This window comes from Emydura macquarii, unplaced genomic scaffold (genome assembly GCF_026122565.2).
Source record: "Emydura macquarii macquarii isolate MOO-44397 ecotype Brisbane River unplaced genomic scaffold, CSIRO-AGI_Emac_v2 contig_2768, whole genome shotgun sequence".
Taxonomy (NCBI): Eukaryota; Metazoa; Chordata; order Testudines; family Chelidae; genus Emydura; species Emydura macquarii.
Genome location: NW_027132905.1, coordinates 51409216 through 51435870, shown reverse-complemented (window position 1 = coordinate 51435870; position 26655 = coordinate 51409216). Strand labels below are relative to the sequence as shown.

At 39.1% G+C, this 26655-nt stretch overlaps 1 protein-coding gene across 3 annotated transcripts in view; it reads left to right on the top strand.

Annotated features, from left to right (window-relative positions):
• The first annotated feature begins 904 nt into the window (after positions 1–904).
• The window catches only part of SPEN (spen family transcriptional repressor), an 88267-nt gene continuing 62516 nt past the window's right edge, over positions 905–26655 (top strand). For 2 of the 3 annotated variants that reach the window (XM_067566250.1, XM_067566249.1), the window contains exon 1: positions 905–997. In XM_067566250.1, the coding sequence (XP_067422351.1) occupies positions 915–997 (83 nt within the window). In that variant the 5' untranslated portion in view covers positions 905–914. Of the gene's footprint in view, positions 998–8765; positions 8791–26655 lie in introns of those variants that run through there. The other variant, XM_067566251.1, reaches the window with a different exon arrangement.

Sequence of the window (26655 nt, the reverse complement as noted above, 5' to 3'; positions counted from 1 at the left end):
GGTGGGTGAGAGAATGTCTGTGTAGTGCACCAACTTCTGCTGGGGAGAGAGGCCAGCCTTGGAGCTGAGCGAGCGCTTCTGCAGGAGATGCAGACACTTAATTTCCCTAGCCTGGGAAGGCGGGTGGTGGGAGACCCAGCCCCAGTGGGATGTGCTGCCTCAATAGGAAAAGCACCCAGTAATAAAGGGTGAAACAGGCTGCCCCCATTGCACTGACTGGTGCATGCACCCCTCTCCCCATTGCACTGACTGGTGCATGCACCCCTGCCCCCATTGCACTGACTGGTGCATGCACCCCTGCCCCCATTGCACTGACTGGTGCATGCACCCCTGCCCCCATTGCACTCAATGACAGCAGCTCCCCATTGACGCCAAGTGGAAGCGGGCTAGCAGAACGCAGCGCCCGCCCGCACCTTTTTTTTTTTTTGTTTTGTGTGTTTTTTTTTCCTTGTTGCGCAGGCGCAGTGGAGCGAGGAAGCGAGCCGTGCGGAAAACGAGTCCTCCTCGCTCGGCGCGTGCGCAGTGAGGCCGGCGGCAGCGGCCCAGGGCGTTGGGAGCAGGCGCTTCCCCCCCGTTCCCTTTCCTCCCTCCCCCTCCCCCCCGTGCGGGGAGTGCGCCTGCGCCGGACTCGGCGGCGGGCGGTGTGTGAGAGCGAGCGAGCCGAGCGGGGAGACGACTCAGCGGAGCCGCCACAGAGCGCGAGCGAGCGCGAGGGGGAGGGGGCGCCGCGCTGCCGCCGCCGCTGAGGGGGAACCAGAAGGGGAGCCGCAGCCCGCCCGCCCGCTCGCTCGCCCGCCCGCCCGCCCGCCCGCAGCAGGGGCCCCGAGGGATGGTGTCCGCCGCCGCCGCGGGGGGAGGCAGCTCCTGGCGCTAGGGCACAGGCCGGGGCGCGGGGGGGGCCGGCGCGGCGCAGCATGGTCCGGGAAACCAGGCACCTCTGGGTGGGCAACTTACCGGAGAACGTGCGCGAGGAGAAGATCATCGAGCACTTCAAGCGGTGAGTGACGGGCCGGGGGGGGGGGGTCCCCGAGCCGGGGTGGGGGGCGCCGCCAGGCTCCGTGCGCGCTGCGACCCGGGAGGGGGGGGAGCTGCGTGTGCCCCCCCCCGGCCACGGAGCTGTGGAGGGGGGGGGGCAGGGTCTGTGAATGGGTCGCATCCCCCCTCCCCTAAAAAAATAAATAGCCCGAGCTGCTTGGAGGGAGCAGGATCTGCCATGGCCTCCCGGCCCCGCGCCGAGCCGGCGGGGAAACCTGTCCGAGGGTAGCATAGCAACTCCTGCCGAGACTCGCCCCGCGGCCGGCGGCTGGACACCGCTCGGATCCCGCCCGGCGGGGCGAGGGGTGGTGGGGCTGAGAGCAGAACACACGCACCCTGCCTGCCCCCCGCCCTCCCCGCTGAAGATCTTCGTCAGAAGAAACCGTGGAGGTTTATAATGCGGAAGGACCGTCAGGGGAGAAATGCTGGAGCCAAGCACTGGCAGGAGCCAAGCCAGCCCGGGATGGAGAAGCCAGGTGACGAGGAGGAATCCGCTGTGTGCTGAATGGATTGGATTTTTTGGGGGGGTACAATGTATTGGACACAATTTTTAACCTCAGAGGCTGGTCATCTTCCTTCTTGTTGCCAGACATTTTTTTTTAAAAGCCTTTCCCAGTGTTTGAAGGAAGAGGGCTTTTGTGTTTTAATTTTTGTTTTCTTCATCTCTCAACCCATTGCATTACCGAAGGTAGCTGGATGCCTGGCTTTGAGCTGGGAGCAAGAGACTGTAACCGCCCTGCCTCCTTCGTTCGATGCTTTGTAATGAAATGAAGTAAGAGGGTTGTAAAGTGAATGGTGGGAACTGAAGTGCTGGGAAATGCAAAGGTGAAATTGAAGATCATAGAAATGCTAGAAGAAACCAACTTCCGCTGGATCATTGCACTAAGAAACCCTGTTCTGGGATCTATAATACAGAAGCCTGGACTGGTATTGTTTTAAAGAGACCAGGTGGATGAGGTAATACTTTTTATTGGACCAACTTCTGTTGGTGAAAGAGGCAAGCTTGCACAGAGCTCTTCGGATTTGGTATTGTTTTTTGCATTTGTACATTCTATCCCTCCATCACATAGGCCACAATGAAACAGGAGTTTGTGTGGTTTTATATTTCTCCTCATCGCCTCAGTTTTTCTCTTAAAATATCAACATTTTAAAAAAGGTTTGTTCATCTTTGTCTTAATGGTATTTAACCAGATATTTTGTTTTACATGTTTTGAGGGATTACATTTAGTGGGTGCAAGATTCAACACCACTCTTTGGAAATGTGGTCATTGCAAGGTTAACAAACTGCACTAGACCCTTGTTAAAACAGTAAGGAAAAAAGAAATAAAAAGTTCTAGATGTGTATTTTAAACAGCCAGGATTGTTTCTATTCTCATACTCCAAAAGGGTTTCTAAGCTTCTTTTTAATCTTTTTTACTACTCTTTAGTGCAGGAAAATTAGAGCGTCCTTAATAATGAGTCACCATGGGAAAAATAGACTTGGTTACTAACACATGAGGAGCTTGGACAGGGAAATGGAAGAAGTAGCAGTAGAGCTGCACTGTAGCTTTTTTTAATGGAAGATCATTGATTATTTTGGTTGTTGCCTGTTCTAAGATATTAAATCTTCATCTTGAAAGCATTCATGTCTGCATATAAAAAAGTGTGAATAGTAAGCTCATTCATAACCACTTAAACTAGGCATAGTGTGTGTATGTGTGTGCGCGCGCGCGCCCATTTGTAATCAGTATTCTGAACTATGAAGTTAATAAAGCAAGAGATTGATTTGATTCAGGGATTAGGCAGGTTTATTTAGCAAGAAGGGTTAGTAGGGCTTTTCCTACTTGCTACCCTTAAAATCTTTGCATATGAAATATTTAATTTGTAGGAAAAAGAGCAGATTTAATGTATGTTGTTGGAGTGGATATATGTAAAATGAAATGTTAGTATATTGCTCTCAATTATCTTTTCCCCATAGGGGTGTCTGTCTTGTCATTGCACTGTTTTCAGTGGATGGGAAATTCCCATGCACAAATTTGCAAACACGTGCATTGCAGCATTTGCTGATCAGTGACATGCAGCTGGCTTGTCCCTTGGCAGCTCTGTCTATCCCAAGAGAGGCGTTTGCATGCTTTTTGGTGTGTCCCTTTTTATACTGCAGAGGCAGGGAGAGGGAAGGAGGAAACCTAGAAAGAGAGATTTCTTTTCAAGTGGTGGATGGTGCAGCGGTCTGGCTTGTGTGAATGACTTTCTAAAATGGCGGCTAGGACTCAGTTTATGTGGGAAAGAGCAGAGCAGATCTCCGACTGCACAGAGGAAGGTGGGGAAACTGCAAAAGCAGGCAGCTGCAGGAGCTGCATAGCAAGAGGGTTTGCTAGGCTCCATAATTATAACTGCATTTAGTTGCAAGATTTCCCCCCCTTTGCACATCTTAGACTAACTAGCAAGAAATGAGCAGCAGTTGTGTGTGTGTGTGTGTGTGTGTGTGTGTGTAAGGATATGATCTTTAAAGGAGTCCCTTCAGATTTTTTTAGGCACCAAATAGGTAATTTGGCAGAGACTCATTCCTAATATATTCACAATTATGTAGTGTTCAAATCCAAATTGTATGAGTAGTGTCAATTATGTGATAAGATGGGGCAGAAAAATAATGGGAAATAGTTAAAAACTGGATAGGAGTGGGATAATTACTTCGGAGCAGGGAGGAAATTCAGCCATACAGATATGATAAAATTACATGAAACTAAAGGAAACAACTCTTCTCTGCCTTTGAAAACCTTATAATTAATTACATTGATAATATTAATGAGCAGTTAATATTCTTGGAATTAAGCTGTATATAGATAACATTTACTTTTCTCTTGAAGATAATGAGAGTCTGTATTAACTATAATTTTAGTGATATAGGTGATCAGGGAATATATAAATGTGTAGGTTACTCTAGAGCATTGGCTCTCAACCTTTCCAGATTACTGAACCACTTTCAAGAGTCTGATTTGTCTTGTGTACCCCAAGTTTCACCTCACTTAAAAACTACTTGCTGACAAAATCAGACAAAAATACAAATGTTTTACAGCACACTATTATTGAAAAATTGCATACTTTCTTATTTTTACCATGTAGTTATAAAATAAATCAATTGGCATATAAATATTGTACTTTACATTTCAGTGTACTGTGTATATACAGAGCAATAAAACAAGTAATTGTCTATATGCATTTTAGTTTGTACTGACTTCGCTAGTGTTTTTTATGTAGCCTGTTGTAAAACTAGGCAAATATGTAGATGAGTTGATGAACCCCCCTGAAAGACCTCTGTGTACCCCCAGGTGTACACGTACCCTGGTTGAGAACCAAGGTGCTAGAGTATATATTATTCTAAAACTCTTAGATCCATGCATGATTGAATTTAAATAGAAAAGATGAGTACTCAAATGAAAGTGAAATTTGCCATTCCAGTATTTTTCCTCTCTCTCCTTTTTTCAGGAGACATTTTTAAAGTAGGAAAAAGTTGCCATGGTACTGTTGCTTAGAGATGGATCAGGAAAATGGCAGGATCTGAATTGTTAATTGTCTTTTTTGTTTTTGGAAGGAAATGAACATTACTTAGGCAAACCTTTCATTTCTGTGCAACTTGAACCTTTTTTAAAAATTTAGATTTGTAAAGCTGGTTCTTAAAAACAAACAAAAAACCCACTCCCAAATCATTTTTATATGTGTACTTACACACCCACACACACCAGTAATAGGAGTGTTAAAATCTAAACATTTGGCCAGTGATACAGGTATTCATATATTAAATAGAAATAATATTAAACTAAGTTTTGAGCTATTTTTAGCTATCTAAATGACTAAATATTTGTTGCTTAAAATGGGAAGTTTCAGTTGTCAGGGAATCATCATGGGTACTGTATGTGCACAATAGGGCAAGCCTTTCTTTGTATGTTGGGTTGGTTGAGTGGGGGAAGGGACAAGTTACCCAATAATCGTATTGGACTCTTGTTTTATTGTGGCAGGAGCTTAGCTGTGTTGGACATATACATATGAAAGGCGCTGCCTGAGCTTGGATATTTAATGTATAAGGTTGGCTTCTTGGAAAGACCAGCTCTTTAGTTTGGAGTGAAACTCTTTTCAGACTTACTTGATCTTGGCTAAATCAAGTTCCCACCCATCCCCCCAGTCTGAGAACAGGATAAAGAATATGCAATGAAGCTGACCAAGCAGTATTACAAAGTTGTTGTTATGGAAGCAGAAAAGAGAATTTGTGCAAAATGTATCACTAAAATAAGTGCTATATACAGCCAAGGAATAGCTGATATCAGTTATATACATAATTTCAGTGTACCAATATTTATATTAATTTTTCCAGTTGAAACCTGTGAAATATATTACTATTTCCATATTAAAGCATAAGTGTAAATTAAATCTATTGTTGTTAGTTGTGCTAAATAAAAAATTGTCAGTACTATACTATAACTGAAATGGCTGGTTTTAAGAAGAAAACTTATACTGTTAAAGACACAGTAAGTGTACTCAGTGGGAGAAGCTTTCATTTTTCTTTATTGTAACTGGGAAATTTACTAACTCTGGTTTGCAGTCTCTCTTTCTTCATATTATGGGAGGGCTTTTTATCTAGGTATAAAGACAAGTGTTTTGTAGCAGCAGTTTCTTTTAGGCTGCTCTTCTAAAATTCAGTTTTCTTTCGCATAAATTGAAGTGATCTTTGGTAGTAAATGCTGGTCTTAAATTGGAAGAGACTAGAGGAGTTGGTGTCAAGAAGTGTGACTGATGGTTGACTCTTGTGCACAGGGTGCCTTTAAAAATCTTTTTTTCAAAGCTTATTTCTGTCTTGCTGCTTTGAAGAGGTTGTTGATAAATCACCATTAGCAAATTTCAAAATAATTGGGCCAGGTTGTGTGCCCACACGGCTTTTGTGTAGTTTTCATGTAGGTTAAGGCTTCAAAGTATTTAACTACTAATGGATTAAAAATTTAGTTTTCTGTTGTATTTCAGACCTTTTCTTTAAACTGCATTATCTCTTGCAAGGATTTAAATGAACTAGCACAAGATATCAGGGAAGCTTGTTCTTAAAATAGTATTATATTTCATGCTATGATCTCTGTTGCTGGAATTCTTCTTCATTAAAACACAGTATTTAGCTTGACTGAAGGTGTTTCTTCATTACAATAATGAAAATGAGCCCAGATTATTGCACTCTTGAATGGCAGAAAAAGTGTCATTCGTCATTACCAAAACAGATGCTCAGCAGCAGGAACAAGGAGACTAAATATAGTAACGTTTGTCCATAGCACAAGTGCCACCATTCCATACTTTTCCCTCGTTTTTTTTCCTTTGGTTGTCCAAAGAGCTGTTGCTTTGCTTCAGTTATTTGCATTTTAAATGAAAAAGACCAGTCAGACCCTTTTAATCGTTAGGAGCCATGTAATTTTGATATGCTAACTTTTTTATTGTATGGAAAATACTAGCCTGTGTAGTTGGAAGATGTTCTCAGAGGCAATACTGTGAGTTTAAGAAATGTACATACTATTTTAAATGTTAGTTCTTAAAGTTAAAGGTAAAAAAAGACCTAATTCAAATATTTTAAATAACTTAGTTATTTTGAGCCCTTTTAGAAATCTTATGTGTTCTTTGGCTTCAGGTTGTTTTAACTTCATGTTGAGGGCAAGGTAGAAATAGAATCTATGATGAAACTATTCATATACTTTAAATTATGGTTACACTTTGAAGTCATTCTGTAAAAGTGGTATTGTGAAGATTGTGTATGTTTTCAATTACTTCTATATCCCATTTTTCTCAGTTTACCCAAACAAAAAAAATTTTTTTTCCTAATGGCCAATAGAACAAACTCATCCTGGCTTTGGAACATAAAATCAAGCTGTGTGCTTTCTGGCTCATGTGTCACCACCAGTAGATCAAGATTATACAGATGGAAGTTGGTCAACAATTCTGTGGATGGGGGCAAGGGATAGAATAGAATCCAGTTGCTGTATTGGTTGTGTACTGGTAACCAGAGCAAACTTGGCTTTGTCAGAATGCCAAGCAGATATGATTTGGAGCAGTGGCTCTCAACCAGGGGTACGCATACTCCTGGGGGTACTCAGAGGTCTTTCAGGGGGTACATCCACTCATCTAGATATTTGCCTATTTTTACAACAGGAAAAAGCACTAGCAAAGTCAGTACAAACTAAAATTTCATGTCTTGTTCCGCTGTATATATGATACACTGAAATATAAGATACAATATTTATATTCCAGTTGATTGATTTTTGTATGCCAGTTGATGTATTTTTATGTCTGATTTTTGTCAGCAAGTAGTTTTTGAGTGAGGTGAAATGTGGGGGTATGCAAGACAAATCAGACGCCTGAAAGAATCTGGAAAAGGGGTACAACAGATCTGGAGAATGTATGGGGATCAGAGTTGTTAAGTAAGAAACTACTGTTTTTTTACGCAGTTGCTTTTCTCATTGGCACTCTTTGCCATTGATTTAAGTGAGAACAGGATTGGGCTCATAATAATAATAATAGTTTTGCTGGTAATATTCTCCAACCATGAAACCAAAGTACTATGTTCCTAGGTCTGCAAAACTAGTTTTGTTACTTATAATTAGCAATGGTTCTTTGGTACATCAGTTCAAATGTAAACAAAAGATGACCTCACTAAATCAACTATACATTCAAAGTAAAACTGAACATTCACATCCAGACTTAATATTTGGAGAGAATTAAAATAGTGAATTCTAATTGTTCTCTTACTTTGAATGAAGTAACAGATTTTTCTGGCTTGTTTTTAACTTCAAACAAGTAAAAATGCTTTCATATTTCATTAACAATCCCCTCATCAACAAGGAAACATGAGAGTGCTTTACAGCCATACTTCCTTGTTGAAAGCAGCCATGAAGCACATTTTAAAGAAAGTGCTGAAGTGTGTTTTAAAGGTACACTTTCTTGGGTAGAGAAGGGGAAAAGCTGAGCACTGTACATATGCGTAATAAGACAGTTCCAACTCCAGAGAACTTGAAATCTAGATAGGGAAGGCAGGCAAAAGGAGGGAGAGAGGAAGTAGTATTTCTCTTGTTCAGGTGGGGAGCTGAGAGATTAAATGACTTGCCCAGAGTCACTTAGAGAACCTGTGGCACACAGGAATTGAACCCAGCTCTCCTGAGTCTCAGTCCAGTGCCTCAAACTGCAAGACCTACTCTTTCTCAAGTAGATTTTCCCATTGCTAAGAGTTGAATGGAGCTTCATTTGAATATCACTCTCCATCAGGCAGTCAGAGTTACTGGTCCCAGTGGAGTTTCACCTGTTTCTTTACCATTTTGACTTAATTTCCTAAACTTCTTACTGTGCATCTGTTTCTAAGGTTGATTCCCTGAAGGCCATGAGCACAGATTTCTAAATATCCTTTTTGGTTTCTGTGATGGAGTTGCTAGGTGTATTGTAAAGCAGTTCTGTCGGCACCCATTCAACTCTTCCCCAAGACTCAGTCATTTCAAAGATGTTCTTCAATAACGTATGATCCGTGAATCTTCCAGCTGCCCCCAACTTTATTCCTTATATATAGATGAGCTGTTGCAGCTTGTTGAGACCAAAACTGTTTGGTCTGTGAAACTCCTGTATATTTGTATTATGAAGAAACTCATGAAAAGCTGCAAAAAAACTCATGAAAAGCTGCAAAACTGGCCTGAGCTTCCATTAATCATTAGTTGTATAAGAAAGATAAAGTGGTGTCACTCTACTACAAATTTCTGTAATCTGGTGAGTCTTTTTAATATCTTCAGTTAAGTATTTTCACAGATCCTTGTTATATTTATAATTTGATTAGAATAGTTCTGTTAACTTAGAAGTAGCCCTTGCAGTTAAATGTCATATTTTAGTATTTCTGTGGGTCCTTCCAGCTCCCTCTGATGTTATAAAGTAATCCCATGTTTCCATGACAGCTTTTCAGACAGATTGTGCTATTATTGTTGCTTTGTTGTGTAAATTGCTTGGTTTATTCAAAAAGCTAAGCACCAGAGACACACCTTTTGGTGACATTTTTGAAGTAACTGTTTAGACAGTTTTAACTGGTAAATTTGTATTCCTTTGGGATAATTGTTGGAATCTGATTCCATTTAAATCCTTTCTTGAATTTTTATGATCATGCTGACTTGTGTTTATGGAGATAATTTCCTAATAATTTTGAGCATCTTGGGAGATGCACAGATATTAAATCCATTCCTCAACTTAAAATAGAGCAATATTAGTAAGTTCAAAGTTTTAACGTTGCATTGCAACAGAATCCTGATGCCATGTCATTTTACATTCAGTGAAAACTCACATGTAAAGCTCTTTGGGCATGGGACTCTGTCATCCTAAGGTGCATCCATAAGAGGGTTTTGTCTTCACAGGTGGGGAGTGTGTGTTCTTACCTTGTTCACTAACAAGTGGTAAACACAAGGTTAAAATCCTAGTGAAGACAAAGTATTTTGCAGCGTTTACGTCAAGCTGTTAACACATGTGGCAGCTACAAATACCTTGTCTTTATATGATTTTACCTTGGGGGTAGTTAGCCAACATGCGTTAAGAATGTACCTTCCTTCTTATTGATGATGCACTGTAGAAATAAGTATTTTCTTACCAAGTATTAGTGAATGCATTCAGTTTGAAGTAAACACTAAAGGAACAGTGACCAACAGTTACATGGATAACTTAAACATGCAAGGAGGGGAAAAAGGTAAATCAGACTTAGACTACATTAAATATGTTAGAGAAACAGGCATGTATTTCTCTGTGATAAGAGATTACTCTGGGTTCTTTACTATACAGTCTTACATTTTTGGATTGGAGTCAGATTATCAATGATTTCTGCACCACCATTGATTCTACCAGCAAAAGGAAGAATATAACCCCAAGAAGAGTGGTAGGTTGTCATTAATATTGTACAAGGTAACCCATCTGCTTAAGTTATATCAGAGAGTGTGCCCTGTGGAAGACGGTTGGCCCCCAGGTGCACCTGGGAATTTCTTTTAATATTGAAAAATCAACTAATATCTGATAGGGTATTGTGATGGGCATAATTTATGCTAGAGGAGTTGGATATATGCCAGTAGTCCTAGGGACTTTCAGCATTACGAGAAGCTGCTAAGGGTGTTGATCATATTCCATTTCCAAGAAACCTTTCTCTGTTATGCATCCTAATATTGGTGTGCTCCCTACGAATGTGCAGCTGTTGTCTCTGAGAAATAGAGATATAAGATGTGTGCGGTCATTTCTTTTACTGGGCCAACTTCTGTTGGTGAGAGAGACAAGCTTTCGAGCTTACCCAGACCGCCTCTTCAGGTCTGGCAAACTTACTCAGTGTCACAGATACAAGACACGGGTGCCATACAAGATGGATCAAATTGTTTAGCCTAAGTTCCATCCATCAAGGGATGAGATGATTATATAACCATATACCTGTAGCACCTCCATGTTTCCCAAACAACCAAGGACTGGTTTCTTTAAATCCACATCCAAAGTAGAAATAATCAGTTTAAAAAGATTATTCCCTGGTTAATCCTTGAGGAAGTGGGGAAATGTCAAAGCAAAGTTATGCAGATATTTGTCTCTTCTTCCCTATTTTTCGGCACTGTAGTGAAGAGCAGTTTGCTTGGTTCAAAGAGGAGTTACTTGGAACTGAGACTTTAAGAAGCTGTCTTGTGAAACTGCTAATGTATTGGTTGAGTTTTGTTTTTGCTATGAAGTGCCCACTGGCAAAAGCTGTCTTGTTAGGTATTTAGTGCATTTCTTCATTGGAAGGAGATTAATTGTGAGCTTTCATGGTGTTCTCAGATGACAATAGTTGAAGAAAAAGGAAAATATTTAAACAGCAAACTAAGGAGTAAATTAGAAAATATAATTATTTAATCATTATAATCTGGTTTGTTTAGCCACCTCTTCAACATGCTAATTTAAAACTCTTGAGAAATGTGATCCTGAAGCTGGAAAATCAAATGTTGAGCAACCAGTTGATGGCTTACATTCACAAGATCTTTGTTGTGTTGGTCATTGTAAATAGTTAGCTTTAACCAGTGGTTCCCAGCCTTTTCTTTGCTGTGGCACACCTCAAGCTCCAGGCGTTCTTTTCCCCACCTCCAGTCGGTGGCTGCAGGAGGGGAGCAGAGGGGCAGAGGAGCCAACCCATTGTTCACACAGGAGGGGAGGAGGGACGAGAGGGAGAGTGAACTCCGATTGGTTGCTCCGCCCTGGAAGAGATGGGCAGTTAGGGCCAGTGGCCAATCAGAAGGCGGCTTTCCCCCTTCCTTCTCACATGTACTTTTCCAAAAAATTCCGTGGTGCACCCGTTTGGACCTGATGTCACCCCAGTGTGTCATGGCACAACAGTTGGGAAACACTGCTTTAAACAAAGGCTGCTCTGTCATAAACCAGGCTAACAAATAACTGGCTTGCCATCTTTAAAACCTGATGATCATATTGCGTTAATAGCGGAACTACAGAGGTGTTTCACCTTCATGTTTGTTTGAAGTATTCTTAATCTTCTGTTTGTGGGTGGTTATCAATAATATTGGGCTCCCCCAGTCTGACTAAAACTTCACTAATACTGTTTTGCAGTAATGTTTTAGGATGGAGTGAGTACTTTATCTAATGTGCTGATTGTGTCTCAACTTCAATATTTTGATGGTTTTATTCAATCTGCTATACTTTAATTACAAGATTTTATATAACGTGCTGTAATGAAGGAATAAAAATGTAAACTTTTAAAGAGAGGCCTTTCCATGTAATAAATCAAAACATAATGTCCTTCACACAACACAACATTAAAGTCTTACTCATAGACTTTAAGTTGAGAAGGGACCATCATGATTGTCTAGTGTGACCTCCTGCACATCCTCTGGCTTAGTTACTGAAGTCCTCCTCAAATCACGATTTAAAGATTTCAGGTTACAGAGAATCCACCGTTTTCTAGTTTAAACTGCAGGTGACCTCCACGGTCTCTGCCAGTCTGACCTTGGGGAAAATTCCAGTCTGCCCCAAATATGATGATCAGTTAAACCCTGAGCATGTGCGCGAGACCCACCAGCCAAATACCTGGGAAAGAATTATCTAGTTAGTTTCCCATCACTGACCATTGAGATGTTTGCTGCTAACTTGCTGCTTTTTAAAGACTAAACTCCTGTGAACCAAAGTATAAAGGACAACTGAAAACTAACCTGGTAATAAAATAAAATAGCATGCAAACAGTGTGTATGAACTGGGTGTCAGATCTGGTTGTTAACTGGGTTTTCATAATTTAGTATCATGGGTGTATAATAAGATCTGCTCTCTGAAATGTACCCTCCTTTAGCTACTTCAAAAAGCATCAGTGATTTCAAATTTGTAATTTCATTTAGCATATGTTGGCTTTGGAGTGATGTTAATTTGAGTGAGAGGTCCATTCCTTCTAGATAGGTAAAAGTATATAGCTTCCAACCAAATATGAGATTGAGCTAATACTAATGTCTGCACCATAGAGTAGATAAAAGGAATTCAGGAAAAATGACTGTATTTGAATCAACATAATATTTTACTGTAAAGCAAATATTTTTTTGTGTTGCTGTTTCATCGTTTTCTGTTGTAAATGGCAAACGGATGTTTTGTACTTGATTCTTAATTGTTCGTATAATTTCAAATTTTACTTATAATTTTTTTCTGAGAAGTTTCACATTTAAAATGCTCATTCATGCTGCAAAAGACAAGTCAAAATCCTCATTAATCGCCTTACTGTGTGATCAACACCAACTCAAATAAAATTGATAGGCAACGAGCCTGTAATATATTTGCAATCTATCTTCTGATTGAATTTTTGTAAGTCAAGAAAGCTGAAATACTTTAACTAGGCTATACTCCTCACCTGGGTTTGTAGTCAGTGGGACTTGTGGTTTTCAGTTACTTAGGTAAATGACACTTAAATAGTTAGGTTCATAAACCCATATTTAGGTGGGATTTGCAAAACCATGTAACACACGTTGGCTGTGAACTGAGAAATAGCTCCCAACTTTCAGGGTGATGGGGAAGTTTTACTTTCTGAATTGAAAATAGTGAAATTCTAGGGGTCGGTGAACTTCCAGAATTAGTGACTATGCCTGCAAGTCCTGGGATTTGTGGCTGTTCTTCCTACTAAAGAATACTCTGAAATGGCACAGAGGCTACCCAACGATCCTGGTTATAAGGCAGTTGATTGACCACTTTATAAAGATAAGAGTGCGTAGCATCTCAACAGAGATGAGCAGTTGCTGGGAAGAAACTGTTGTAGATGCCCCTGAAATCTTTCCTGTAGCAGTTGTGTATAATGGCATTGTCTATACAAATATAGTGTCGCTTCACAAGGAGGGAGTGGGGCAGGAGATACAGGGATAAAGACACTAGCACAGGAGCTGAAGATAAGGGAATAGAGAAGAATTACCTGGTGACTTTTGGAGTCCCCACTGCTGGAGTCTCACATTATCAAGGTAATTGGCAAAATTGCAGTCAGTTGCAACAAGGAATGGGAACGGAATCCTTATTTCTTCCGGATAATAGGATAGAGTTGGGATGGTATCAGGAGGACCAGATGGACTCCTGATGAAATAATAGGAGTGTATGGCATCACATATAAGAAGTTCAGTTACTGCAAGTAGATGCACTAGGATAACCCTGGAAATTCAACCTGGGTTCTGATTCTTTCTCTGCTCATAGGCAAGGTACTGCTCAATTTTTGGTCTTCTGATTTTGGTTGTTGAGTGCCTAAGGCTGCCATTTTGACATATTATCTGTTTGTGAAAATTTCAATGAAGACGCACTTGTTTGGGCTGGTATAAAAGATGACTGAGAAGTTAACTTCCTACCTATTGTGTGGGTTTCTCCAAGTTCTCTGATATCATTGCAGACACCACATCTGTTTTGAAATTTTATGCTGTAGTTTAGTTTTTAATCTGAGTTTTGTAATGTTTGCTAGAGTAATGAACCAACAAGCACCAAGGTTAATAAAGCTTTAGCACAAAGCATACTTGAAATACTGTGCTGTGTGGGTGGGAGGGGAAAATGTTATTACAACTGCGTTCCTTCCTCAATCTACTACTGAATGGATGTAAACCCACTTGAGGTCTTGGAGAACCAAACTTACCAGATAAGGAATGCAGCTAAGAAAACTTGATGAACTACGTCTTTAAATGTAATTCAGACAAATCCTATAATATACCACAAAAAGGAAAAATTAAATTATGGAAGATTATTTTTATTTAGATGTTTTATGCATGTTACTAATTTAAATTTCTACAGAGAATGTTCAAAAGCTACACTGAAATGAAACCACTACTGAGGTGGAATGTGGTGGCCCTTTTTCTGGTACGTAGCATTGCAACACTACTCAGCTGTTTACCTTAGAAAGTAAGGAATAATAATGCATCCTATTGAGGTTACAGGGCCAATTCAAGTTGATGATATAACTGTAAAAGAAAAGAACCAATCTCTAATCCTAAGAGAAATTCCTTGGGATCATCAGGCCTTGTCTGCATACAGTTGTTACATCAGTATAACTTCAGTTTTGATTTTTTTTCCTCTGAAATGTATATCCTGGTAAAACCTCTTGTTTGGATGCAGTTATACTGGTATTGTTTATTTCCCTTCCTGTATGGGAATAGCTAAATGGCATGTAGCACCTTTTATACAAATATGTCTTTAGTAGGGGATTGTACTGCTTTAACGATACTTGTATTGTTAAAGTAGTGCAACTTTTGTATGTAGAGAAGCCCTTGGTTATCATGCAGTCAAAACTTTGGTTTTACCTCTGTAGCATCAATGTTCTGAATCTATTGTGAATTCAGCTGAAAATTCTGAAACACTAGAATTGTAATTATACAAGTACATTATCAAACTAGATATAACAGTGTTAAGGGTATGTGAAAATTTGTGTGTTAAAAGATCTACATGTTTGTGTTTATATCAAAACCTTTAAGGCTAACTTTCCATTAATGTGTGCCTTTTTTAAAAAAACGGCAGAATTAACTTAAGTTTGCTTCAAAGTCTTTTCATTTAAAGCCATATTGCAGTATTTCCAAGGATGTTTTATGTTCAGGCTTTATCAGCCTTTTCTCACATGTGAATCACTACTGCACTGGAAATGTTTAGTGGCTCAGAGGGGGTGTATGCATGTGTGTGCTTGAAGAGCCATGCTATATTAGCTATGCATGCCTAAGAACAGTACATTGAAGCAGTTATCAGATGCAAAGCACCTTTGAGATTAGGGGGCCTTTTTGTTACCATTAAAAGGATTCCAAATTTCAGAGCATAAACTGGCCATCGACAAGTTTAGGCTTGAAATTAGACGAAGGTTTCTAACCATCAGAGGAGTGAAGTTCTAGAACAGCCTTCCAAGGGAGCAGTGGGGGCAAAAAACCTAACTGGCTTAAAGACTGAGCTTGATAAGTTTATGACGGGAATGGTATGATGAGACTGCCTACAAAGGCTTATAGATCTGCGACTGCTAGTAGCAAATATCTCTAATGGCCAGTGATGGGACACTGGATGGGAAGGGCTCTGAGTAACTACAGAGAATTTTTTCCAGGTATTTGGCTGTTGGGTCTCGCCAAAATGCTCAGGATCCAACTGACTAGCTTATTTAGGGTCGGGGAGGAATTTTCCCGAGTCAGATTGGCAGAGACCCTGGGATTTTTTTACCTTCCTCTGCAGCATGGGACACAGGTCACTTGCAGGTTTAAACTAGTGTAAATAGTGAATTTTCTGTAACTTGAAATCTTCAAATCATGATTTGAGGTCTTTTGTAACTTAGATAGAGGTTAGGGGTCTATTACAGGAGTGGGTGGGTGAAGTTCTGTGGCTTGCAATGTGCAGGAGGTCAGACTAGATGATCACAGTGGTCCCTTCTGGCCTTAGTCTGAGTCTATGAAAGGTAGTTACTGTGTATCTGCAGTAACAACTTCGTTTACACTCACTGTTTGTTCTAAAACTCATCTTTCTCCTCTTCCCTCTCTTGACAAAGGTCCTATCTTAAGAACTAACTTCCAAACTTTAATAAGAGTGGCTGATGGTCTAATAGTGAAACTCTGCACAGAAAGATCAGAATAGCTTTTTAAAATTGTGAGGGCAGCATTCCTTCAGTTCTAGTGGGTTGGGGATAAGTGAATGTCTTTTCACTCAAGCACAAGGCTTGTCTTCGCATACAACAGTGCTTTAGTGAATACGCTCTTACACTGATGGGAGAACTTCCATCTGCATAGTTATTCCACCTCCCCAAAAGGCGGTACCTGTATTGATGAGAGACGCTCTCCTGTCTACATAGTGCTGTCTACATGGGGAGTTAGGTTGGTAGAACTATGTCGCTCAGGGGTGTGGATTTTTTAAACCCCTGAGCGACAGTTATACTAATATAGGTCTGTACTGTAGACCTGGCCTCAGCCTTTTTTCATGTTACAGGGTTTTCAGGGAGTCGGTCCTCTCTATATTAGCCTTTGTCTACACTAGCCCTTTTGTTGGTAAAACTTCTGTCGGTCTGAGGTGTGAAAAAGAACACCCCCAACCAACATAAGTTTCACTGACAAAAGGGCTGGTATGGACAGTGCTGTGTCAGTGGGAGATGCTCTCCCAGGGACATACTTACCGCCGCTCTTTGGGGATGGTTTAATTATGCTGGTGGGAGAGTTCCGTCCTATCAGCAGAGAGCAACTTACATAGGAGACCTTGGAGTGGTACATCTGTGTGTCTGAAAGATCTTTAGTGAAGACATAGCCTTAGTGGTTGTAGAAGTGGTAACCTGGAGCCAGTTGTCATGGCAGCCTAGAGTATGGGGAGAGCTATTAATGGGGGAAGAGTGTATTAATAAAAATAAGAAGCCGCTCAAAATGTAGGTTTGGTGGAAGGCCTGTTTTTTCCCTCTCTGGGGAGGTGGTTAAACCTGTATAGGTCATGAACCTCAGCTAACTTATTTGGTAAAAATCCTACTTTGAACTTATGTAATGCTTTTTATCTGAATGTCTTAAAGCACTTCACAAAGCTAAATAAGTATTAGTATCTCCATTTTACAGATGGAGAAGTTGCAATACATAAATATTGTGACTTTCACAAGGTCATGTAATAGAAGAATGGAATTGAATCTGCTGCTTGTTGCTGTTAACCACTCATTTAGAGTGCCTCTTTTAAAAAGATACTAATTATTAACATCTATATGTCATAACTTTTTTATGAGTAGAGGAATCCTGAAACTTCAGTATCACAATATTATTACTTAAATAAATTGAACCAACTTCTGCTCTTGGATGTGTTTCACACATAATGGAGTACAGTGAGTACAGAGGCCTATCACTGTTTGCCTAGTTGCGTATCTCTTTGCCTTGGATTCTTCCACCAAAGCAGATTGTCTCTTTATATATCGTAACAAGGTGTCCTTGCTTTTAAAGAACTATCTTCCTTCTCCCCACACCACTATGTAAATTAGTAGATCAAACCATGTGAAAATATTCACTGTTCTTCCCATACATTTTGCTCCCTTTATGTATAATCATATTTCTAAAAGCTTACCACCCCATCGAAAAGGTGACTTAGCAACAGAAGTAAAACTAAAATTCTTCATGCACTGACTCTGCACTGCTCCTAATATGTGTCCTGAAGTGATATGTTAAATGAGAATTGCAAAGCAAAAATATCTAAGTGCAGCACAGATTTACTATCTAGGGTCTCAAAAGTATTTACCCCATTATTCTTGGATAACCCAGATACAAGAAGTATAATTGACTTTGTCTGCTAGACTTTTTTTAATCTTCCATCAAGGCACCTCTGCTGGTCCTGTACTAGTGTAGACAGGACATTGGTAGGTTTCCACTGACATGATGGTAAAAACGTGTGCCATGTCTCCTTAGCACACCCATTGTTGATAGTCAAAGTTGGAAGATTTCCCACTGAATGCTAGTATTGATACGACCATTGATAGCAGCCGTGGTGTCAGTAATGTCACAGAATGATACATGCTGTGATAGTTTAAGCTGAAAATGAAAACAGAAGAAATGGATGACTTCCCCATCTGGCCTGTTGCAGAACTTTGCTAAATTTCTCCTCTGGCTCTACTCAACCATTTATGCCCCATAAGCACTTTGGGAAGAGTGCATATGGCTAATTAGCTAGGCTAAGATAAAAGTGGGGAAACCATATTAAAAATTCAGGTTATCACATAAATCACCTTAATGATTTTCATAAACTGATTCTTTAACTGTTGCTGCTGTTGAAGTTTGAGGGCTCCCTGAAGCATCATAGTTGCTGGGAGAAGGAGAACCAGAGAGAACACCCTAAAGAATTGCTGTTTTTTTGTTAAGGGCTGGCAAGGTGGATTGATTTAAATCATGGCAATTTAAATCACTAAATTGAAAGCCTTGATTTAAATAATTGATATTGTTCAACTTTTCCATTTGTGTTTAATTTCTAAAGAAAGATGCATTTTCATTGGTTGAGATAAGCATTAAAACATACTGATTTACAACTGAGCCCTCACGTTAGATTTGGTACATATTTTTGCTATCTGTGAGGGTACACTGTAACTACATATTTAAGCAATTATATAGTTTAATATTTTCAGATTCTATCAATTGTACATTTTTATTATGTTAGAAAATGTTGACGGGATATATTGCTTATTTACTAGATGATTAACTCTGTGCACATGATTTGTGTCAAGCTGCATTAGGATGGTAACTAGAATTTAATTACACACAACAGCATATAAAATTTATTATTATTAAACAAAACAAACCTTAAAACAGTACGTGACTTGTTGTGCCAATTTATAAAGCTTGACCTCAGAAGTTGAATTTTTTCCCCTGATTCTTTATGTAGAAAAGTAGCCTTTAACTCCATGCTTTTTTGATAGACGCTCATGGAATTATGGATTTATATTTTGTTTAAATGTTGTAAGAGATTATAATAAGTTTAAGCTTTATCATATTTTGTATTACATGTAGATTTCATTTTAATCAAGTTTATTTTTAAAAAAGAAAAGCTGCTTATAACGTAACAAAATAAAAATCAGTTTAAATCAATTTTTTAATTTATTTGCCAAAAAAACATTATTTTTTATATACCTTGGGGGCTCAATAAAAGCCACTGCAAGTAAGTTTTGGAGAAGCAGAGCTGGAAGAATATTGCTATCCAGAGCACTGCTACTAGAAAACAGTAGGAGTGGGGTAATTAAGGCACTTTTCTGAATCATTGTCTTCATACAGTCTGTTCCCATAGTAAAATCTGGATGCTAGTGTTCCCGTGATGTGAGTAGCTTTATTCTTGCATGGTATACTGATGAAACTAATATAGGGTTTCTCAAACTTTTGCATAGTGTGAACCAGATCTAAAGAGAACTCTCCCATTCATAATCATGCAGACCACCTCACCTCTCACTCACAATTGCTTAACATCCCTGCGGCAACTACAGCTGCTACAGGGAAAAGTAATATTAGAAAATTTAATATATTTTTAGCGGTCTTTAATGTGATGTACCAGCTTGGAAACATGGAAAGTCCAGCATCCTGAGACAAGTGTGCTCTATAAAGCCTGTCAGCAAGCACTCCGTAAACTACTGGTGGCCTCTGCTTACCTTTACTTTAAACATAGTGCTTTAATTTTACCCCCCCAGGTTTCTCATTTCCAGATGTTGCTCCAGAAATCTCTGCTCCATTTTGGACTTGGTGTTGAGGAAGATACAATATTTGTATCAGTGCGATATAAACTTGCCTTGCTGGTTGCTTGCCTCTTAACATCAATATTTATTTATCAATATTATCTTAATGTCAGTCAATCCTGCAGTATTTTGTTACATTTCAAAAGAAAATAAAAACTTGTATAGTAGATCAGAGGGAGGATATTGAAGGATATCATTTGATAATTGTAGTAAACAGAAATGTTTACATTAAAGAAAATATTTTCCACATTCCAAAAGTAGCCAGATTAATGTGAAGGACAGCAGCATGAATGAGTAGTAGTAGTCTCCTTCAGATAAGCCACTAAATCAACCTATTTTAGGTATTTCTGCAGTGCCAAGAACCAATATAGAACCCGATCCAAAGCTCATTGAATTCAATGGAAAGGCACCAGCTGACTTCAATGGACTTTGGATAGGGTCTGTAATAATTAAAATTTGCATAGAGATGTTTATAGTAGGTACTGCTTTTGGCTTCTTTTAAGTTCAGCGCCTTGGCTGTTTCGGCAGCCATATGTAAGTTTCTGTATCTGTAAACCAGCATTTGAGATAAATTTAACAAATTATAACTGGCCCTGAGGCTGTTTTGGGTGGCAGTGTAGTAACGATTAGCAGCTGACTTCATCAGATTATCTTTCTTTGAATTGCTAAAATTTGTATATATACAAGTTTAGAAGTATAGTTCTGACTAACTTACTGGGTTTTTGCCTTATGAATGAAACATGCCATGGAAATATTTTTCACCACATGGCTCAATTTGAAGTAAAGCAGAAAACAAATTTTAGGCCTGATATTTAAAATGGAAAACTTTGAATTTCCAGTTGTTAGAAACCAGATAAGCATATTTCAGTCATTTTCCAAAACATCTGGTGGACTGTACTGTAGCTATTCATGAGCAATTAATATTGAAAAAGTTGCACAGCTAAAACCAAGCACCTTAATTTAGGGTTCTCTGAAAATTGGGGGAGTTGGTGTATATGTGGTGCAAAGAAATGTAAAATATCCTGTTGGTCTAATGAAAATGCCAACTAAAGTTTTATGCAGACATTGACTGAAAAACTCAGCAGTCAATCCTTTTGTATTTCATAACCTGCACTTTGTATTTATGACATCAGACAGTTTCAGGTTGCTTAGGTTAGGACTAACAAGTATGAATATGCACTGCAGGATTAATTTGGAGACCAATGAAAAGCTGATTCTACAGGAGAAAAAAATAATTCTTAACCTCTTCCTTTTTGATGAAATTTTAGATATCCAAAAATGCAGAGGTACCTTGTAGGGCTGTTTTTTTCCCTCCAGGCTAATGGAGACTGCATAATTGTACATACCTTTATATAGAGCACTGGAATACTTTCCCTATTACATCTCTATATGCAAGGAGCTCTCTTTAAAGAGATTCAACTCTTAAACCTAGGAGAACCAGTGGAACAGATTTATGGTTTATGTGGACTATGGCCTTGGGCAATCTGTAGTGGTCAGAGAAGCTAGAAGAGAAGGGACAAAGAGATAACTACTTACATTTCCCCATTTTTGTTTTGATTTAACCTTGTTTAGTATTGTAGTCCAGTGAGTTCCTTTTGATCATTTAGGCACTCTTTGTATGATGAATTCTCATTTACAAAGTAGCATCTCACTAATTACAAAGACATCCTTTGCAAATGGACAAGGACACAAACAATTAAAAAAGAATCAAAATGTATTTTGTTTATTTGACATGTATAGTACTTGATGTATATTAGAAAGCTTAAATGCAAAACTCAACCTTCATAATTGAACCGCAACTGACAACTTCATAGTGTAGTATGGTGCGTAATTTGTAAGAATAATGAAGCCTTAATAATAGGAGATCTCACTACAGCATCTGCTGTTAAGTCCTTACTAAGAAGTTGAGAGCATCTGCCATTTTTATGTGAATTATAGAGTTTGTAAATGAAAACTTCTATAGTTGAAGCTTTTTTCCCCTGTCTTGAATTTTACACCAATACCCTGGGTAGCTTGCACACGATGGGAACTAAGGTTATATTTTTGTTTACTATTTGCTACCCAAGCTCCTCTGTCCAAAGACAACTTTTTTAGTTTTGGCCCTGGGCAACACACAGTTGAACTTGATACATTTCTTTTCATGCCATCTTTTGTCTCAAAGCATCCCTAAGTGTTACACAGCCTATATGTATGTTATTACTACTATTTAAATTGTTTCCACACCACTGAAATGCAGCCACTTCTGGGATGGAAAGGAAGTACACGCAAAGATTTTTATATTTTTTATATTATCTTGATTCTCCATGTCCTGAAAGTCTCGTAAAACCATTTAAAAATTTTTTCATCTTCTCCTTTTCGCCATTTTCAACTTTTTTCGTCACATTGATTATTTTAATGTTCTTGATTTCTTCTGTTGGTGCTTTTTTGTATCCATGCTTTTAAAGTTTTCTTTTAGAATCTATATTTTCCAGTATTTCCATCAGTGCCGCTTTTCAAGTTTGTTTATTTCAGATTCACTTTAATTCTTTTTCTGTATCTATTTATCTTGTCTCTTTTCTTTCCTATATGATGCAAAATTGTGTGTTACCAAACATTTTGTCAGGTTTCATGGGGAGCTCTGGATTTGAGCAAAGTGGAATTCACAGGACTTGTATTTCTGGTGCTGCTGTGGTCTCAGGATGACAATGAATGTGTGCAGAGTCTTGTAAGTTTCATGCCACTTTTGGCATAGTAGTCCTTTTTTAAACTGTTGCAGAAAATATTACAAATGGAAAAATACTTTGAGATACATACATAGGACAAGTAAATGTATGCGGCTATTAATAAAGATTAAGATAAAAATATGATGCACAAGTATCAGAGGTCAGGCATGTTGTTACTTTTTATTCTGTGGTGTACTTTATTTGATACTTATATTATAGTAATGCCGAGAGGCTCTAGTCAAGGTCAGGCCCATATAGTGCAAGGCCCTGTACAAACATACAGAAAGACACAAGTCACATCTATACTGCAAAGCAAACAACTCTACAGCAGCGAGTCTCAGAGCCTATACTGACTTGAGCTAGCGCTGTGGGACTAAAAATAGCATGTAGATGTTCCTGCCGGTGCTGGAGCCCAGGCTCTGAAACTTGGTGAGGCAGGAGGCTCTCTGAATCCAAGCCAGGCTGGAAAGTGCCATAATGAATCCAAGTCAGTTGACCCATGCTCTGAGACCTGCTACTGTATTTTTTTTGCAGTATATGCATATCTTAAGTCCCTTCATGTTGTAGTCTCAGGGCCTCTGTGTTCACTAGTGCAGTGTTTCTCAACATTTTTTAAACCAGGGACCGGCTTCCTATACTGTGTCAAGGAGATCTCAGGGACTGGTGCTGGTCCATGGACCGGTCGTTGAGAAAAACTGCACTAGTGGGTGCTGCAAACTTTTACTGATTTGTAGACAAGACACAGTTTTTTTGTACAATTCATGTAATGATGGTGTGGTGAACATAGTCTTGTATCATCTACATTGGTAGTTAAACCTTTTAAGCTCTGCTTCATTGGGACTTGTTTGTGACAGCTGTTGTCAACAGTGATTCCTGAATCTATACTAGGCTATAGACTAGGCTAGGGTGTGCAATGTTTCAACTGGAAATTGTTATTCCTCTGACATATGATAAGAAGCATTATATTGATCAGCAGTAGTTCCATATTGTCCTGTTCTGCTAGGCAAAAAATGTCACAAAGGATTTAGGAGCATAAACTGATATGTCCTCAATAGCTGAATACGCTAGAACTCAAGTCAATAGAAGCTCTAGATTAAAAAAGCTCTGCTATGCTAGCTAAAAAAAACCTCATAGGAATCATTATATAAGCCTGTGTTACAGTTAAGTATTCTAATATGTGTATATTTTACATTGCTGTGCCTTTAATTAGTAAAGTGAAAGAGAGAGCACAGATATAGAATAGTCCCTCGCATCTAATTTTTGGACTAGTCTAAAGTTATAAAATGGATGAGATAGACTTAGTCATCTGGATAATGATTATACTGGTATCCGTTCATGTTATTTTGTTATAAAAATATCAGTGGGAAAAGAAGAATATGGTTGGCCAGCAAAGTTTCAGACTGTGAGCTCTGAATGACACAGGTACTGACTTGTTATATAGTAATTTAAAAAGAAGGGAGAGTCTGGGCATTGCACAGGTAGAACAGCTGCACTTCTCAAGAGGCTGAAAGTATTTGGCTTTGTACCTTATAAATGAATTCCAGGTGTGCAGGTGTCCTGCTGTAACTGCACACCTTTTCATGTGTCACTGTCAATATCTAGTATTGCAGAAACAAAAACGTATTTCTTTTGTTTTCTGTTATGTCTTGTTACTAAAGTAGGATTTTATTATTATGCTAACATAATGAGATTGAAGCAAAAAATGTGAAGAGCCAAAAAAAAAATTTCTGCAAAAAATTACACAATTTTGCATTGTTGAAAATACCTTCATATGGGGCTGGTGGACTTGCTGGGAGCTCCACCTGAGACTACAGGAGTTAAGGGGAGGCGAGCCATTTGATTTTATTTCTATAATTTATATATATATATATTTATTTCAAGAAAAAAATTTGAAACAGCAGTAAAAAAACAAATCTTTGCCTCCTATTTTTTAAAGCAAAATTTGCCTGAAATACAGGTAATAAGATTTTAGAGATCCTAATCAATTTGTGAAAGAGTAAAATCAAATTAAAATATTTGTTTAAAAAGTCTTTAAACAAAGACTTTTACTCCTTTACAAAAGCCCTGTGTTTAAAAATATTTACTTAGGGAATAGTTGAAACTGTTCAAAAGAGAGTAGTTGTGATAAATATCTAATTTGTTGTGAAATCAATTGGCTAATTGTTACAATGAAAAACGTTAATTATGCAAAGGTACCCTTTATGACCCAGCAACGGGTCTAGTCTTTAGCTTGTTACTGGTTTGCTTAAAGAAAGTTGTTTAGGGAGAGATGATTGGCAAACTGCTGTCTTGTCTCTTCTACCTCCTCCCCCAGTCAGCTGGGCTTTGTCTTGGTGAGGTGACACGTTGGCCCTAGGGAGGATGAGAGAAGCTGGCCTTGGATTGGTGGAGGAAAGTGTTTCCCAGACTGTCCATTGTTTGCCTGTATAAGAGGGAGAGATGGGGAGGGGAAATGGTGTTGAGGGATGGAGAAACACGCTCATGCGTGCACACAGCAGCCCTGCCAAGAGCCCAGAGATATTTCAGGGGCTTGATTATAGGGATGCCTGCTCTACAGTGAATAAACAGAATTTAAATTATTTATTCCTCTTCCTTGTCTGAAAGATGGATTAGTGTAGCTTTGTCAGACTCAACAGTGATGATCAAGCAATTAAAAGAAAAGAAAAGCCACCATACTTTTGTTTACAGCCCCTAGTTGCAATTCTGCATTGACTGAGGGACTCAGTGACCTAGTAGTTTCTTCCATCTCCGAATTTTATAATTCTGGTTTAAGTATAAGCTTCTCTAGACACAGAAAGATATGGCCTCTGCATTCTTCTTTACAGAATAATCTTTAAACAATAATCGTTCCTAAAGTTTCAGCTTCCTGGGAGTCATTGAAATGCTGCATTGTATAGTGAGATTAATAATGGCCTGTCGACACATTGGTAGTTAATGATTAATCGGCATGAGGTAGACATGGGGAAGAGACATTAAAAAAGCCTTGTTTTCTTTAGGGTTGATAGAATTAGAGCACAGCAAATGATCCTCTTTGTTTTCTATTCTGTCTGCCAGTGATTGTGAAATACAGCCTTCTTGGAAAGGGCTGACACACAGGTATAAATGTATGAGCTGAAGGTTTCAGAGGAGCCGCTCTGCTGTTACTGAAGGTTGTGATGGCTTTTGTTCTCTTTTTCCCTCTTCCCAGCCCTTCCGATTGTGGACAAAGGTTGCACCATACAAAGTCCTTGTTTGCTCTGCTGTTGCTCCTTGCAGTGTATCTCCCGCCATCTTGCAGTAAATTGCAATCACAATATTGAAATGTATCCTTAATGCTACTTCTCCTCCTCCAGCCCTGTAGAAAGTATCATTTTCTTGTAATGTATTGTTCTGCTGCAGTAACCTGTCTTGTGATGCAGCATTGCAGTTCTCCTCCCCTCCTCTCCCTTTAGGATCAAATAGCATGGAGCAATGCAGTTCCCCTTTCAGCAGCAACTGCCAAGACAGGAGCAGCTCATAGAGCAGCCAGCGGGTGGGGCTGGGTCGGATCACTAGACAGATTAATCTTCACGGTGGGGGACTATAGGATGTGTGTAATCAAAGGGCACAGACCACATTGGGGCAAGGAAAATGCATATCTTCCTGTTTCAGCAGCTGGCTTTGGGCACTTAGCGTGCGTGCTTTTTTTTTTGTTTGCTTGTGCCCTCCCTTCCAAGAAAGGCGATTATCACAGATTATCCCATGTCAGGGATACAGTGCAATGAACCGAAGCAGTGAATACATTTCAGCATCTAGATAGTGGATAGATTAAAAAGCATCGTCTCAATTAGTTGGTTGATTTAAGACTATTGCTGCTGTAGAAGTAGTCTACCAGAGTAACTTTAGTTGCTTATGCATTTGCCTGCCTAAACAGTCCACAGGGAAAATCACGGGTTTTTGTACAGTGATGATATCTGTTCCTCTAACAATTAACAGAGTTTCCTGCTTTCAGCAAGGATCAGTTGTATATCAACCAGTCTATTTAAAAGCATTGCACTAAACCACCTGAAGGTTTGTAGCCTAAGATACAAAAGATTGAACGTAGTATTTTTCTGTTTGAAGAAAATTGATTTCTGTACTCAGCACTCAAAATATTTTTTTACACAACAATTAAAACCATTTGTCAAGCAAATTGTTGTCTGAGCATGCCATGTTTTAATATACAACTTGCTAATAGAAAAACAAATCTGCATTTAGTATAAAAGACAGAGTATTGCTCGTTGCTTG